Source organism: Colossoma macropomum, unplaced genomic scaffold (assembly GCF_904425465.1).
Source record: "Colossoma macropomum unplaced genomic scaffold, Colossoma_macropomum, whole genome shotgun sequence".
NCBI classification, from domain to species: Eukaryota; Metazoa; Chordata; class Actinopteri; order Characiformes; family Serrasalmidae; genus Colossoma; species Colossoma macropomum.
This window is the reverse complement of record NW_023494792.1, coordinates 6,702,575-6,719,730: the sequence shown is the minus strand read 5'-3', so window position 1 is coordinate 6,719,730 and position 17,156 is coordinate 6,702,575. Positions and strand designations below refer to the sequence as shown.

The 17,156-nt window shown below is 38.0% G+C and overlaps 1 protein-coding gene across 2 annotated transcripts; it reads right to left on the bottom strand.

Annotated features, from left to right (window-relative positions):
- Window positions 1–2,460: 2,460 nt before the first annotated feature.
- pmt (phosphoethanolamine methyltransferase) lies at window positions 2,461–15,749 on the bottom strand. Of its 2 annotated transcripts, none has more exons than XM_036575728.1 (12): window positions 15,552–15,749; window positions 14,045–14,222; window positions 11,571–11,726; window positions 10,140–10,276; window positions 9,421–9,578; window positions 8,246–8,440; window positions 5,183–5,272; window positions 5,003–5,092; window positions 4,391–4,513; window positions 3,890–4,021; window positions 3,055–3,171; window positions 2,461–2,817 (listed from the first exon to the last, which is right to left on the bottom strand). In XM_036575728.1, the coding sequence occupies exons 2-12, from the start codon at window positions 14,203–14,205 to the stop codon at window positions 2,707–2,709; spliced, it is 1,470 nt and encodes a 489-aa protein (XP_036431621.1). In that variant the 5' UTR covers window positions 14,206–14,222; window positions 15,552–15,749; the 3' UTR covers window positions 2,461–2,706. The 2 variants fall into 2 exon arrangements, with proteins under 2 accessions (XP_036431621.1, XP_036431620.1); XM_036575727.1 differs by lacking the exon at window positions 15,552–15,749 and adding an exon at window positions 15,294–15,451.
- Between the last annotated feature and the right edge of the window lie 1,407 nt (window positions 15,750–17,156).

Genomic DNA, 17,156 nt, shown 5'->3' with positions numbered 1-17,156 from the left:
ATCTTAATGTTTAAGCACCAGAGAAGTAGACCGAACGTGTTTTGTTATACTGTACCCCGTATATGTATAATGACGATAAAGTTGATCTGAATTTAATTGTACTGAATCACTTTTGAATTTAATTGAATCAATTGTATTTGGTGACTGTATTATCTGCAAATCAGCCACATGGGAGGAACCTCTACCATAGAAGACAGAGGCATTAGAAAATATCTATGGCAAAGGAGGCGGCAACCCTGGTCATAGTGACTTACCACCCTGGAGCTTTAGTTTAAACATACCTAGCTCAATAATCAGGTAGTCCTGAAGGCCTTCATTAACTGGATTAGGTGTTCTATATTGTGGTTAGAGCTAAATTCTGCAGGGCAGCAGATTACAAACACCAGGGTTGAACATCCCTGCCCTATGGCCTTTACTTGAACAGTAAATTCTGGTATGCCTTTTTATTGTGTCTCCACACAAATGACATGAAGGTAGTGCAAGTGAATTATTTTTTCTAAACTTCACTACCCTTTTGAAGGCTAAAGGTTCCTGTTTCATTGTCCTGTAGTTGCTTATGTTCCTCTCAAGGATCACTGTGGTGTGTGTATGCAATGACCATTCGATTTTGAGACAAGATTGCTCCTAACCCCAATTATTTTGCACCTGTGCCATTTTCAGTGGAGTCAGAAAAGGTTGTTCCCAGTTCCAGTGCACCTTGATGACATGTTTCTGTAGTGCTACAAACTGATAATATGATTCAAAACCCAAAAAAGGTAGTAGAGACCTTCCATTTTTACTGCAATGATTTTAACTCCCATTGCAGAGGTTATTTGCCCCATGTACTTTACTTTAGGCTGAAAGAAATTACATTCACTCATATTAAACTGTTAAAGACCTTATAAATCCCTGATTCATTGGTCGATCCTGCTTCAAGCCTAACTTCTTCAGATATTCTTGAGAAGAAGAGGAAAACCGGACAATAAAGGAGAAGTGCACAAACCCAAAAAAGTGAATGAACCCCAACGTTTTATCTGTTGGGTTTGGAACATTACAAACTACAAATGACCTGTGCTGAAATTCATACAATCCAAAAAGCCTGGAGAATACAGTTTTTGCACAGAACTTCTTAACACTTGATTGCATCTACTAACTAAATTTACTTGATCAGATATTAAAACATAATAAAAAGATAGCCATCTTTTAAAAAATTAGCCAACTCAACTAAAACAAAAACAAAACATAAACAAAATACAGTGCTTAATTATAACACATATCATGTGAATGGATGTAGAATCGTTGTGTTTTTACCTGTTTGGATTAGTTCACAAAGTCCTAATGTCCTGCAGCAAGGTAGATTAAAAAGAGAAACATAGAAATGCAAAGAGAACATCATGCATTACTAAGACTGCTAACTCAGTCAGATTCATCATTGTACAGCCACAAGGAAAATGGGCACTGGCAGGGTCAATTGTAACAATACAAAGCTGGCCTCTATGTTAGGATGGAAAGGAGCCTTTGCTTCAACATTACCATGTCAAAGCTTACCTAGAATTTATAACAAAGTATCTGAGTGCATCAAAGCACATGTGTCAGGTGGTGGTCTCAGATGAGACAAAAGTTTAACTTTTTGGTTTAAATGTCAGGCCGGATGTTTCTGAATACTTAAAACAGAGCATCGTTCTGTCAAACATGCTGGTGTCTGCTTAATGCCATGGCATTACTTCTCAAGATGACAACTTCAGTAGTAGGAAAGCTTGCTAACATCAAAGGAAACATGCAAAGAGAAAAACGCTATACTGTAAGAAAGCCTGCTTCAGTCCACTAAGAACTTACAATTAGGGACAATCATATTTCAGCAGGACAGTAATCTGAACCACAAGGCAGACCACACTCTAACATGGTTTCAGAAAAAAGGTATATATTATTAAGTTTCCTCCTTAAGAAACTTCAGAAAGTAAATTTGTCAAATAAATAAATACATTTAACCAAACCAGTGTGGAAATTGGTGGACAATTGGAAGGTTATTCCACTACATATTAAGATAATGGGACCGAATACTTGTTTCTTTTTTTTCAAATTGATCATTAGGTTAGATTTAGAATAAAATGTCTCATTTTGTAAATTCATATTTACAAACCACTGCAATTTTATATTATTGCATTTGTAGCAAACTGAAACAAGCAGAGTATAAAATTCAATTCAAAAATCAATACATCATTTGCATTCAAAGTAGAAAAAGTGTTTTTTTTTATCATTTGAATTTGATGAATATAAGGCTTATAATTTTGCCTTATAATTTTTTTCATTGAAATAATGTGAAAAAAAGTTGTCGTACTCCAACCTGTTGATGTAGAATGTAAATTTAGTGTAAATGTAATTAATTATGCAGTACATTATGTATAAATAGTTATGTAAAGTAAAATAGCAATAATAAGTTTGTGAAGTTTAAAGTTATCAAAATGCAAAACATACGTCAGCTCAAAATTATATATATATTATTTTATTTAAGCAATTTACAATATGCAAAAAACAACAAAATCATACTGGCCTCTCTTAGTTTACAGAATACTACAGTATAATGTGCAATTACCTGTTTTGAACTTCTTACATTAAAAAAAACTTCAGCAGATTGTGCAGTGTCTTTTTTCTCTCTGAGTTCAAAGAACCTGCTACCTCTGTCTCTCTCGCTCTTCCTCTCTCTCTCTCTCTCTATCTCTCTCTCTCTCAGTCTCTGGTAGCATAGAACAGACCCCAGCGCTGATCTCCAGCTTCACAGCGCTGTAGCTTTTCTGTCCACCCATTAACAATAGCATCATAGTCCTCCTGAGAGAACTCCTGCATGGAGGGAGAAACACTAATCATACATTTGTAAATAAATATATCATACATCATCATAAATATATCATGTTTTTGAAATTGCATTGCACAATCATATATTATGAATTACAGACACTAATTTTTGAAGAGTTATGTATTGGGCATTTGTATATATTTGCAAACATCTGCATAAAGTCTTCTACTTGACCTCCAAAAAACTAGCATGCATGCATGTGGTCATATGTGTGCAGTCACCTGAATGAATTCGTCTTGAATCTCTTCCGCTCTCTTGAGCTCGTCCTTTATCACCTGAATAAACTGGGCAGTTCTGTCTTCTGCTCTCACGTTACTGAAGCCCGCCTCTTCCAGAAACTACACAAAGACATGTTCATACTGTTCTTATCCATCAAGAAATTGTTATTGTGACATAAATAAAATATTACTGTGTATTATAGCTGTGCCCTGCTCTCCAGAATTATTAGCACCCTTATAAAAAAGACAAAAAAGGCCACCAATCCTGAGATTTTTGCTCATCTTTACCAAAGGTGCCAATGACTCTGGAGAGCACTGGAAACGTTTCTTCACACACAGTTAACTATGTAACATTAGACTAAATCGTCATTCTTAAATGAGGTCCATGTGTTTAACCACAGATGGGTGACATATTGTTGTCGTATGAAACATTTTAGTTACAATCCAAAACAACCAGTGAACCTACACATATCTTCTAGGTTTTACATGTAATGTTGATGATACATGGATACATTTCATGCCAAAACCTTCCATCATAAAACTAACATGAAACAACGTCTCAGGCACCAGGCAGTGTATTCATAACCATTTCATGTAAAAACTTTCTGTGAGGGAGCTTTTAGAGGCATTAAACTCTTCAGATGTCTGGTTTCTATCACCACCACTGTGAACAATTTTGATGCTGTAAGTTTCTCTAGGAAAGAGCATGTCACATCAAACCACCCTGAATGACTTTGTTTACATAATAACAAGTTAATTCTGCTGCAAATTTTGAAAGATTGGTGGAATTCCCATTTCACAGCAGAATAAGCACTAACATCCCGTGGTTGTGGCTCACCTTGCCATATCTCTGTGGTGTGTAGAGGATGTAGCCTCTTTGGTTAACATATTCCTGGAAGGCAGGAGTCCAAGGCTTCTCTCCACAGCAGTAATCACTGATTAGCACCTTACCGCCAGGCTTCAACCATGACTGCACACACACAGATAGAGCCAAACAGAAAACTGATCCTTGGTTCACTGCAGTCATTGTTCATTTTCATAAGAAGCTAACAGTGGGTTCACTATAAGTACATCCACAAGCCTATTATATAAAGCTTATTGTGTTAATAATGCAACAAATAAAATGCAAATCAAAAAACATGAAGAAAATGAAACTGCCTGACCAGAAGAGGGCAGTGTTGTCCCTTATTTTCACTTAAGGGATTTAATCTAAGTGCCAGTTATTGTGAACTCTTACTCCTGTTTTGCTTGGCACCCTTTTGAAACGAAGGGAATACGGAAGTCAGCTACTATTTGCGCAAAAGTTCTACTAATAACACATACATGTGTGTAGACTCACATGAAATTTTCTGAAGAGTTCAAGCTTGTCGCTGATGTGCAGAATGGTATCTCTGCTGTACACCACATCAAAGGAACCTTCTGGAAATGCTCTCTTGGTGGCATCGGACACCTCAAACTGGACCTGAGGCAGAGTGGACATTCAAACATCACTTTCTCAAAGCACAAGGATGATGACATAGGCATAAAAACATTTCAAATCAGTTCTGTCTTTAAATATTTCAAAATGTCATGATACTCATGAAAAACAGAGTGAAAGAAACTGGGATATGTGATGATGAATGTGCTTTGTGGAATAAGGTGCAAAGTCCTGCACAAAAAGTAAAAATGCTCAACACTCCTAGAATTAAAAAGCCTTTCTGCTTACTAGTATCTTTGGCCTTGCGGTAAGGGCCTCTCAAACATGTGTCCTCCTCTATTTCATAATTGAAAATTAAATAAAAATTGTTATTGGAAAAAAAAAAAAGCCTTTCTTATAACATCTTTTGTCGATAACAATCAGGGCTTTTAATTATATAATCAGTATCATGGATATTTTTGTGTAAGGCTCTTCTCTTCATGGCCCTGTCTCATTTTGTGAACTTGTGAACTGTTTGCCAAAACGGTCACTCACAGAAGGAAGCTTCTCCTGTACTGCCCTCTCCATGGCAATCTCCACCATGTTTGCTGATAGGTCCATTCCCAAAACCTCCACTCCGAAGTTCTGTCAATTAAACAAACAAATAGACATAAGACCCCAGGCCTATGATAATGCTGGTAAGTCAACCATTTGGTCACTGACCCTGTAGCTCACCTTGGCCATGTAGAAATCTCCTCCCCCTATTCCACAGCCTACATCAAGGACTTTCTGTCCTGGGCTCAGATTCAACAGGTCAACAAACTCCTGAAGGAAAAAAAATACAGATATCACTAATCCAGCAATCCAGGAATCCAGTTTTCCCAGAGATAGATTATATGTAGTAGAGGGCTTGATACAATTGTCTAAATGGGCCCAAATTTGCCATTGCATTCAGAAATATTCTGAAGTTAGGACAGTAGTTGGATATACATCCAGGAAAGGCCTAGTCCTTTTTCAATAAGAATAATAACAATAGGGTCAAGTTTTGCCACTTCGCCAAAAATGCATCAGCAAAAAATCCAACAGCTGAATGGGTTTTAAGTATTTCATCCTCTACAGTGCAAAATATCATCAAAACATTTAGGGAATCTGGAGAAATCCCTGTGCATAAAGGACAAGCCTGAAAACATATCAACAACATCCACCGCTGACTTCTCTGGTCATTTGCATTGGGCTGATGCATAGTGGAAGGGTATTAGTGCGTAACTTGCACATCTGTGAAACCACCATTAATGCTAAACACATTCTGGAGCAACATATGCTGCCTTTTAGATGCTGTCTTTTTCAGCGACACCCATGCTTATTTTAACATAACAACGCAGAGCCACATTCTGCATGTGTTAAAACAGCACTGCTGTGTAATCAGACCCCCCACTGAAAACGTGTGTCTTATTAAGCTCAAAATATGACAACAAAGGCCCTTGTAAGACAGAAGAATGTCAAAAAATTAAGCTTTCAAAACTGGATCAGTTTGTGTCTTCAGTGCCCAAATGATTATTCCCTGCTGTTTAAAGGAAAGATGATGTAACACAGTGGTAAACATGATCCTGTCCCAATTTTTTGGAATGTGTTGCAGGCATCAAATTTGAAATCTGAAGTGTATATTTACCAAAAAAAAGTTCATAAGGTAAAACCAAAAAATATTGTGTTTTTCTAAACTTTTCAATTTAATACAGGTCAAACACAATTTACTAATCACTGGTTACTGTTTTATTAGCCTTTGCCAATGTGTTTGGAATAGGGGTTGTATAGTATGTATAAATCATATTTCAATCACTGTACTTTTAAACAAACGAACACAAGTTTAATATTTGTCTCCCTTCGAACACTTGTAGGCTTTTATCTTTTTTGTAACAGTTTAGAGTACTTCTGCCCCCATCTGGAATTCACAGTGCATTGCAAGGGCTTCTGCCATTTAAATCCTAAATGTATGCCACGAAGGAAAAGGAAAAGCTTTTTTAAGCTTTTAATAACAAGGCAAAAGTGGAGAGAATTCTACCTTTTAACCTACTTCTGCTCAATGCTGTAATCACATTTATGTTGACCTCAAAAGAATGTGATCTAGAAAAGCCTAGTTTTTGAGTCAATATTATGAGTGACTACTCAAATGTTTTATTGCAACTGAATGTTTTAAATAAATTAAATGCCACTATCTCAAAACATACATGTTATAAATGGACACAGAATGAAAACATTTAAGCTACATTAACTTCTGTGCTTTGCTGCAAACACTGCTGCTCACAGCTGATTAAAGTGCTGTATACATGATAGTATCAAAGAACACCTGAGAACAGTTTCTAGACTACTTCAAAAGTAACAAACAACTGGATACAAAACAATCAGAATCACTCATTTCAGTAGATTCCACTAGAATTACATACTAGTGCTAGTTTAATCAGACACTGATCAGAGACAACAACCAGTTATCTACATTTATATTAGTAACGCAGGCTGATCTGAACTGCAACACAAAACTCTATCAAGGTTAGTATAAATAAATACCATAAATAAAGGCATAGAATGCACCCAAGCCTAACTTCAAGCAGGAACATGATAACTTAAGCTAATGATAACCAATGAAAGATTTGAAAATTAAGAGCTAATTAACAGAAACCAACAAACCACTATAAATTCAGAGAAGCTCTGCCTTTCAGCTGGCTTTCTTCTGTTTATATGATGTCGGACGTAAAATTCATATCATTCAAGAGTTAGTAAATCTATTACAGACACTTAAAACTGCAAAAAAGGACTCTGCTAAATCAAAAGTTTCCTGAAAAAAGGAAAATAAGAAACAGTTGAACACGCTCAAATTTAGTAGAACTGTTGAATATATTCTAGTTTTCTTCACTCAGTTCAGTTAATAATTTTCAACACTGGGGTTTACAGCATAACATTAGAGCAAGCGAATATATGATATTGATGCACTAAAATGAAAATTCCTGGGTGGAAACCAAAACGGAAAATCAAAAGAAAGTTTTTTCTTTAAAATTTGATGTCTTATTTATGTTTTTGACTAAATAAACTAAACATAGAAACTGCAAATATAGAAAATATACATATTCCTGAGAAAATCTCCATTCAGTACGGCAAAACTGAACTGACAATAAACAAAACAGTTTACATAAAATAAACTTACTTAAATTGTTACAATATCTAAGCTACAGAATGTGCCATGAAAAACGTCCCGGACCACTCTGGCATTGCCATTGAGCATCGTGCTCACAGGGACTTTCCTTTCTGTTGTTTTGCTGTATTCTATGTATCAAGCGATATGCCGTGTTTTCGAGTTGAATCAAACCTGTAGTGGAGAAGTTCTTGGCTGTTGTTCTCTCTCTTGATACTTGAGATGAACAGTGATGACAAATCACTTGTTTAATATTCCTCATAGAAACAGGTGAAGCATTCCATTTTACAATGGTCAGCATGGACATGCACATGCTCTACCTGCTCTGGGGTGGATTTTAATGAATTAAATGAGGCAGTGCCAAAGTCTACATGACAACATGGTAAGATATAGTCAACAGCTCTTCATCCCCTGAGTTCTTAACTGCTGGCCTCTGACCACTTTTAAAATCCCAGGCTTATGACAAACTAAGGCTTATTATTCAGTAACTACAGGCACTTCAATCCATACTGGATGAGTTCTTCTAAGGTTGTAGGAGTGTGTAATAAAACTTTGGGCCTGCCAGTGGGTCCTGGCCATGTAAGGGGTTAACCCATGTCCACTCAGTTCCTGACCTTAGTGGTGCTTGGTCCCCCAGTGCTGACGTAGCCAGAGCCAAACATCTTCTCGTAACGTAGGATGCCCCTTCGTGTGTACTGCTGGTTGTCAAGGAACTGCTGGAAGGTGTTGAAGCCACCCTGGTGTTGCTGGACCATGTCCCGACGGGCCTTCTGCATCAGCCAGCACACCTGGTTCTGATTCTTCTTCATCTGATAGAAAGAGAAAGAGAGAGAAACTCAGAGAGACTAATTTAGTAGCACGGGTTCTAAAGCTGCTGCCCACTGTCATTATTTTTTAAAAGGCCTTTAAACCTGCACCAGTACTACTACTCTTCTACTCTTTCTACTCATTGCTTGATTTAATATGTACAGAACTGTGCAAACGTCAGAGACCACCCTCCATTTATTTAATTTCCAGTCAAAACAGCCATTAGGTACAAATTAAGTTCATTTTTTAGGAGGTATTTCTGAGGATATTAAATATGAGATAATCCACCGCATAAGGAAGGGGAAGGTCAAAGGAAAATAAACAGACAAACAGGAATTTCCAAAATTAGAGTTGAAAAAATGTTAAAAGATACAAATAAAACTGGACTCCTAACAACTGTACAAGAACTAGTAGGCCAACAAATCTCTAATCATTAGATAAACAATACTTAAAGCTTTCTTCTTTGAGAGAGAGGAGAAAATCAAGCTCCACTCTTACTTTAGAGCTGAAAACATCACATGTTTCTGTCCATCCTTCCACTGTAAAAAGACAACTCAACACTATGGGTCTGAAAGGATGTGTAGCTGACAAGAAGCCATTACTGAGAAAAGAAAGGTAAATAAAAGGTAAATAAAAAGAACATTTGGTCTAGAACACTGAATCTAAACATCTGTGTTTTCTGCTTCCTGATGCTGAAAATGAATACTTATATCTAATGGCTGTTTTGATTGAAAATTAAATAAATGCAGGGCATTCTCTGACTTTTGCATAATACTGCACAAAAGTTCTACTTTAAATTTTATTACACTCACAATTTTGTCCTGCAGCTTCATTTTGGCAATAATATATTGATGTAATATATAATATTCATGTGGAAATGAGCTACAAATGTGAATCAACTACGTTCAATGCATTATTTTTTCAGTGTGGAAGAATTTATTACTTGATCATTTTACATGATTTTTAAATGACGTCATACTACCTTGATATACGTCTGTACAGTTCTGCACAGAACCGTATCAAACCCATAGGACTGTTTACCACTCTCCTCTGACTTCTCCCACATCACAGAAGTCATCAGGTGGTTGTAGTATGCTGGCGTGCGGTAGTGGGTGGGGTTAAAATCTCTCTTACAGTCTCCTGTGATGGACAAAATGTGATAATGTGAAAAATTCCCACTCAGAAGGCTGATTTATAGAGATGTATATTGAACCATCTCAGAATTTGAAAAAAGCTATGTACAAGGAGTGTATGAGTCTTTGTGTAACTGTTAGGATTTTAAGCTTATTACTAGCTTAATTAAAATCCTGTCTGAAACCCTTTAGAGAGCGACTTTTCTAAACCCATTAGCACATAGAATATTTCTACACACACTGATTGGGCAAGGCCTTTGTCACATTATGATAACTGGTCATGTTAATGAAAATTTTCAATATGTTTTAATGTGTTCTTCTTGCTATATATGGCCCTTATTTTAAATTCCGTCCTAACACTTCTTGACTTTTATGGTAGGCTGTAAAATGTCAATGGCTATCCGTACAAGCCAGTTCATACTATATCATGCACCAGGCATTGCTGAAGGTTAACAGGTTTATGGTGTATAAGTCAATGGCTCTCATTATAAGTTATGATAGGTTAGGGAAAACATGGAGATTCCATGGCTGGGACTGAGAGCTGCTGGTGTTTGTCTCTGTGGATAACCTGATTGGTGGAAACAGGATTCTCTGAAGAAGAGGTATCCGCCTGGGCGGAGCCAGGCCAGCATCTTCTCTGCCAGTGTGCGCAGCTCTACTTCACTCATATACATCAGCAGCCAGTTTGAGAAGATCAGGTCAAAACTGAGAGAAAGAAAAGGCACTGGATGAAGCCATTCATTCATGCACTCCATCTATCCATCCATCCTTCCATCCATCCATGCATTCATCTTCTTTCTATTCTTAACTTTTTATCTTCCCTAACGTGTTGTCACCGGCACATTCAGAGACTTTGTCTTTGTTTCCTTTAGTTAATTTCCATCTTGCATTTTCATGTTCAGCAGACTAAAATGGATCAGCATGTGGAATTGCAGCTTACTGTATGTTACTGTTTTTCCTATCACTATATAAAAGAAGATCCAGCTGTTTTACGAGGCTGAAGTCACTTCTTGTTCTCTAGCTTCTTGTTAGAATTTTCCCGTTCCACCTTAAATTCTTTCTGAGGCGCCAAATGTAAATGCGGCACCATTTCAGGTGGAACGGGGAAATCTGAAAGAGAAGCTGACTTCATCTTCGCAACTCTCTCTTTGCCGTTTCGTTAGCTACTAGCCAGGTGAGACTGCATTGCTATGTGACCTGCAGTTTGCACGCCAGTTCTCAGTCGTTGAGAACCAGGGCTTTCGCTCTATGTTGCACACGTCCCGCCTCGAAGATATTGTACTGACACAGCGATCCCCCCATTCTCTACAACAAGACCAAAACCGAAGTTATAAAATCACTAAAGAAAATGGGTAGGACGGCTGTAACATGTGCTACGTGGACATCTATTACCACAGAATCTTATTTCACTGTAACAGTGCATTTTATCGCAGACGAGTGGTAGCAGCGTCTCATGTGCTCCAAACAAGAGCAGTGAATGAGAGCCTTCCAGTTCACTTGCCACATCACTTCCATTTGTTTTATTAATAAAAGACTTTGCTTTGAAAGTACAAAGTCCTCACATAGTGAGAAAAATAGAAATGCTGCATAGAAAAAAAGATGCATTGAGATGCATCGATAATCATTTTATAACTGCATCGCAGCCCTCTGAATCGTAACTGAATCAAATCGTGAGGTGTCTAGAGATTCCCACCCCTAGTCACAGGTGTTATGTGTATGGCGAGATGAAGCTGAGAGCTGTAGCCTATATCTTTAGCTATTAAACTCTGCACTACGACTGAACCTAAAGCTCTTGTGAAGAATCATCATTACTTACAATAAGTGGTCTTAGACCAATATAGAGGGGTTACACTAATAACACAATATTTTGTTCATTTTTCACTGGTTAATTGTAGAAGCCAAAAATTATTCCGAGGCAGATATCTCCAACACTGCAGTAATAATGAATGTGTGAATGTATGTGAACACATGAATGCTCTTTCCACAGATCTCTACCTACCTGTTTTCAGACAGCTCCAGCTGTGTGACATCAGCTTGGATGAAGTCTGCATTGCCAAGGTGACTGTTTTCTCTTCTGTTCTTCTCCACAAAGTTCTCCATAAAGTCCACAGCTGTCACATGACGAGCCTTGCCAATGAGATGACTCGTGTAGCGGCTGAAAAGGTCAAAGGTTTTGTTCGGTTATTGCACACAAGCAGCAGAACAAGACAGAACTTCTGGGAAACTTATTTACAATGTAAGAAATGCTATGAATGTTCTGGATCCATAGAGATTAATTTAGAGATCATTTAATTGCATGACGTTTTCGCTGCTCTTTAATACACTTTGAAAAGTAGTCAGCTTTTTGTTTTCTATTTTACACGATATTCCACAGGATGTTGTGGGGTTTTTTTTCTCACAGTCAAATAGGACTGCATATGTTTGAGCTTCACACCTCTGCAGGTTTCAATTCTCAGCAGCCTGTAACTCTGCTGTACTGTACTACAATGGCTGTATTGTAACACTGTGACCTGCTTGCATCACCTTTTACCCATAGCTGTCGAGTGCCAGAGGATGTTAATATACTACCAACTATTTTGTGAATTACCACAGAATTTAAACAGATTACCCATTTGAGTGTCGTACAGATGGCAAAGTCCACACACTGCCTAAAAGTCTGATCCGTGTTACTAAATACTGACCACATATCAGCTTTATCGCCATGATCCCTGTAAATAAAAAGGTGCATGGCTGTGCTTAGTTATAAAGCAGCTGATAAGCACACACACTAAAGTAAAAGGTATTGTAAGGCAAAGTAGCTCCCAAAGAAAACTTTTTTCTTTATGATTAACCAGTATTTTACTATTATCAACATTACTTATAAAAACTCAGAAGACACGTGTGCACTGGTGGTTGTGGATAGTAAATGAAATGGTTATATTTGTGCTGTATACATGGCGACCCTGGTTCCTATCTTCACCAGTGTAAAGAAATGACTAAGTATATGTCTCAACGAATTTCGAAAAATCTGTGTAATTCCCCTTTAAGTCTGTAATCAGGACAGATCAGGATTACACCTTTACAGGAATATGTTTTTACATTTTTGCCATGTTTTTGTCATTTCTTGGCATCTAAACAAACAGAAAAATGTCACAAGTGCAGACTTGAGACTTTTTATGGAAAACAAACTGAATGTAAATCTAATTCATTGCATAATACACACTTACATTTTTATAGTATTTAAAAACAAAAGTAATAAGCCTTGTCTAATGTTTATGGCTCAATATGTTTTAATATGTTCAGTTTGCTCATTATGACCACTATTTTAGATTCCATTCCAACACTTGATTTTTATGACTGTTAAATGTCAATTTAATTGGTGCAGGCCAATAAATACTATAACATGCACCAAAACAGTTCACTCTCAGTCCTAGTGCAAATCAGGCCATGCTAGGATAATGTAAAAGAGCTGCAGACACTTCCTAAAGGAGGAAAACATACATGCTATATTACACAGTAAGCAAGCCCTCCTCACTCAAATTTCACACAGACACGTCACATCATTGGCGTAATTCTACACAAGATGAATCCATTACTGTAACACATAGTACAGTTTACTTTTCATATTCTTACATAATAAAATACAGTAATCTGATTAGCTGATTACAATCTGATTACACTACTCTGGCTAAGAATTCCAGCCTGAATCTTGATTGCTGAAGCTGGACTGTGGTGTGCTACACTACAGGCCAAATATTTCAAAGCAAAACTAACTTTGTAAAAGTAAACTTATTTTTTTAATGGACAGTGATCTCCATCAGCGTAACAGTGAAACTGCAAGCCATGTCACCTGATGATATCGCCAATGTGGAGCATTTACAAAAAAAAAAAGCTATGGGCCAAGAACTGAGCCTTAAGGGACACATGGGGACAGACAAGATGAGTCAGATCTGTATCTTCTAATAGACATGCTGTCTGTTAGTAAGGTACAACCTTAACCAGGTGAGCGCAGAACCTAAAATGCCAGTCAAATTTTAAGTTGAGACAGAAGTATATCAGAAAACAGCAGTGAGATCCAGTAAATCCATCAGCTGCCACCAAAGTGATTATTAATTTGGGTAATTTGTAGTTTAAGGGTTTTTTTTATTTCCTGGTGATTTTCCTGCTAAGTATTACTGCAGTTCTAATCATATCCAACTTTTTCTTACATTCAGAAGCTTCTGAAGGCTTGATGAACATGCTAAATTATGAGTTCATAAATAATCGAAACCTGTCAATGTTATCAGCAAAGTGTGTGAAGATTATACCCATATAATACACTAGAATACGAGTAAAGCACAGCAAATCAATGGATTTGATCAATGGATAAATGGATATTTTTGGAAAGAAAAACTTTTGTTGGTTAAACTAGATATCAAATAACTAAATATCAACAACCTAATCAATGCTTTTAACCTGTAGTGTACTGCATTTGTCTGTGAGAAGCTCACTAACCCAATGCCAGCTCCTAGCTCCAGTATATCGATGCCGTCCAGGCTGGGCAACAGCTCCAGTATCTCAGGCAGCTCATGCTGGGTCAACACGCGGGCGTTGGAGTCCAGCATCATCTCCTCTACTGTAGCATGCTGGGAATGTTCTTTCCAGAACTCAGTCATGGTGGTGCGTTCTTTTCCTATAGAGACGGTTTAGAACAGGTTAGAACATGTGATGATGACAATGCAGTTATGCGTGAAGATTGCAAATGAAAATGATTTCAAACTTGAGCAATCATGCATCTGCATACTCTTTAATAGCAAGACCTTTCATAAACCTCTTTTATGTGGAAAATATGTAAATGGCGTGGTCGATATTTCAGTCCCAAAACTTATATTGTGTTTCCGTTTCAACCACAAAGACATCAGCTTGATATCAGCTTAAAGAACATCACCTGTTCCCATCACTTCATCCACTCATTTATAACATAAATTCAAACAGATATTCTGGTTACAATCACATTTACAAGTTAAGATTACTCATTTTGCAGGTTTAGAAGTTGTCTGAGTACAAATGGTTTTCTTTGGGAAATAAGTCAAACTGAGACCTTCAAAAACTGTCACATGTGCTCGATGGATGATAATTTGTTACTACACTCAAAAAAATGAACTGAAAATATGTCAACATTTATTAAACAAGTTGTTGTGTTTAAGTAAGTGGTTTATGTAAAAATGGACAAATTTAATTGAATTAAACCTGTTTATGCTGATCCAAGGAGAATTTCACTCCAATGAAACTCAAATGCAATGAAATGTTTCAAATTTTCTGTACTTACAGTTAAACTCTATGATGAGATAATAAAGTCTATGTACACTGACTCTACTCAATTTGATTGAAACAGAACACCAGTAATCTGATTATTTGTTGTGTTTGTATTCATGCCATTACAAAATAATAAGCTTATACTTCATAATGTACATAATGTACACCCTGTAATGCAGTTTTGCTGATATGAAACTCGACATAACACCCACATGTTGCACCGGCAAGTTTGCTTTGCCATAAGCCCGCTGGCTGAACCAATCTGCCTGCCATTGTCCATGCAAGCTGCTGAAGTCATGATGAATCATGGCAAACCATTGAAAAGCACAGCTGTCAATCAAACCATTCTGCCTCTATAGGTGAGTTCAGCAGCTCTGCACTTCTATTCTATAAAACACCATTTCCACAGCAAGTACATCTGAAGTTATTCTAGTGTGAATCCTCTTACCTTTGTCCATACTCAGTGAAGGGAACGTTCAAAACTAATAGAAACAATAAGTTAGTGGCTTTTAAACCAGCAGCATCTGTAAATACTCTGTTACTGAAGCTGTCATGCTCTCCCTTTAAATACTAACGCACGGCTGTCCCATCCGAGCGTGCAGGGGCGCGAGCTGACCATTTGGAGGCGCGCACGCAAGGGGAGGGGAGGGGAGGGGAGAGGAGAAAGGGAGTTGCCCGTGAATAACCATGTTAAAGAATATCTGACCGTGGCGCGTGTTGCGTTGGAGCGGGATTTCCCTGCACTGCTGGTTCGTTGCGCGCTTTCCTTGCACCGCACCTGGGCTCGCGAGGCGTCAGGCTGGGGATGGCGCGTGGTGGAGGGCGGGGCCGAGTGCGCATAAGACGATCAGCGCGCACTGTGATTGGTCGAGGAGAAATAAAGGAGCAGTTCGACGGTGAGGTCAAGAAATGTGCCACGTGGGTGGTGATGATCATAAGGATGAGAGCGACCCACGTTATCATGAAATAGCGCTGCATATATTAGGCTATGTGTTCTAATATGATTAGTCCTGTGTTTGAACTGTGTTTTGCTCTGGACCTTGCTGACGCCTCCCCCCTGTCCGGCTGCTCGCATGCTGTGGCAGAGTTGCGCAATGTTGCCTCATGCAGCTGCAAAAAAAATGTGGCCTGGACGTGGACATCAGAGCAGAGCCGGTGGCCAGAGCTGCAGAGGGGATTACAATGGTTAAAGCAGAAGTTCAGCCAAAAATCAAATGCACACAATTTCCCCCTCACCCTAAATGTAGCCAGACATTTTGGCGTCTGAAGTCCGCTGCTTTGGTTTTTGCACTGGAGCTACGACCCTGCTGGACCATTAGAAACCTAATAGTTTTGCTGTCCAATGGGAAATGGCTTAATGGTTTCCAATAAAGGTCACTAGTTTCCTGTATAACACCTTTAGACCCATTAGGAAACCATCAAATGCTTTCAGAATCATCCACTGATCACCCGTTCAACCATTAGGATTCTTTACGCTGTGATATCAACCCATCAAACAAGCCGAAACCCATGACAAAACTATCAGGAACCAACAGAAGCACTTAATGGTTTCTATGTTTTTTCAGCAGGGGAGGCTAAAGTAGCTAACAAGCATGGAACGTTATAGTCACCAGTTTAGCACAGTGCAAACTGCATGCCTATTTCATCTCATACTTTCCTCAAACTGTGACAGACCTGTTTATGTGGTTTCTGACACTGTATACCTCACAGTAATCTATACAAATGGACAAAAGTATGTTGCATGACATAAGCAGTATGTCAACCGTCTGAAAACCTAAATTTTGTCCGTACTTTTGGCCATTTTTATATATAATTTTATATATATATTTTTATATATCAGATTAATGAACAACTTGACATGGCTTAAAAATGACATTTTGGACACCAAACATGTCTTGACTGATCATCTACTTTTGGGTTAAGAGATTATTGGCCAAACAGTTGCCTTAAAAGATGCCACCCAGTCACTTATTCTGTTCATCTCAACCCACCTTAATTTTGACTTTCCAAAAAGTTAGGGATTCAGTCCTTTAATGAGCAAACTGAGGATGACTGTGGACGAAACATGGAAAGGAACCAAGACTCAAAGGCAACAACTCTCTAACAGCAATAAGAAGAACACAGAGAGGAGTCAAGACTCAAAGGAGGAGCCGATTCTCCTCTGGGAAGTAAATAGAGCAGTTAGGACACAATTAATAAAAATGAAATTAAACAGAGGCACTGTGATCAAGAAAAAAGAGCTGTAAGATGAAACTCCAAAGAATTTCATGCCTGCAAAATCAGGTTCATCTATTGTCAAATCCTGCTCAAT

Coding starts and splice junctions, on each gene's coding strand:
- pmt (XM_036575727.1), bottom strand. Junction 4,022..4,390: donor AACTCTTCAGAAAATTTCAT/GTGAGTCTACAC, acceptor GTGTGTGTGCAG/TCATGGTTGAAGCCTGGCGG. Junction 2,818..3,054: donor TTCAAGACGAATTCATTCAG/GTGACTGCACAC, acceptor CCCTCCATGCAG/GAGTTCTCTCAGGAGGACTA.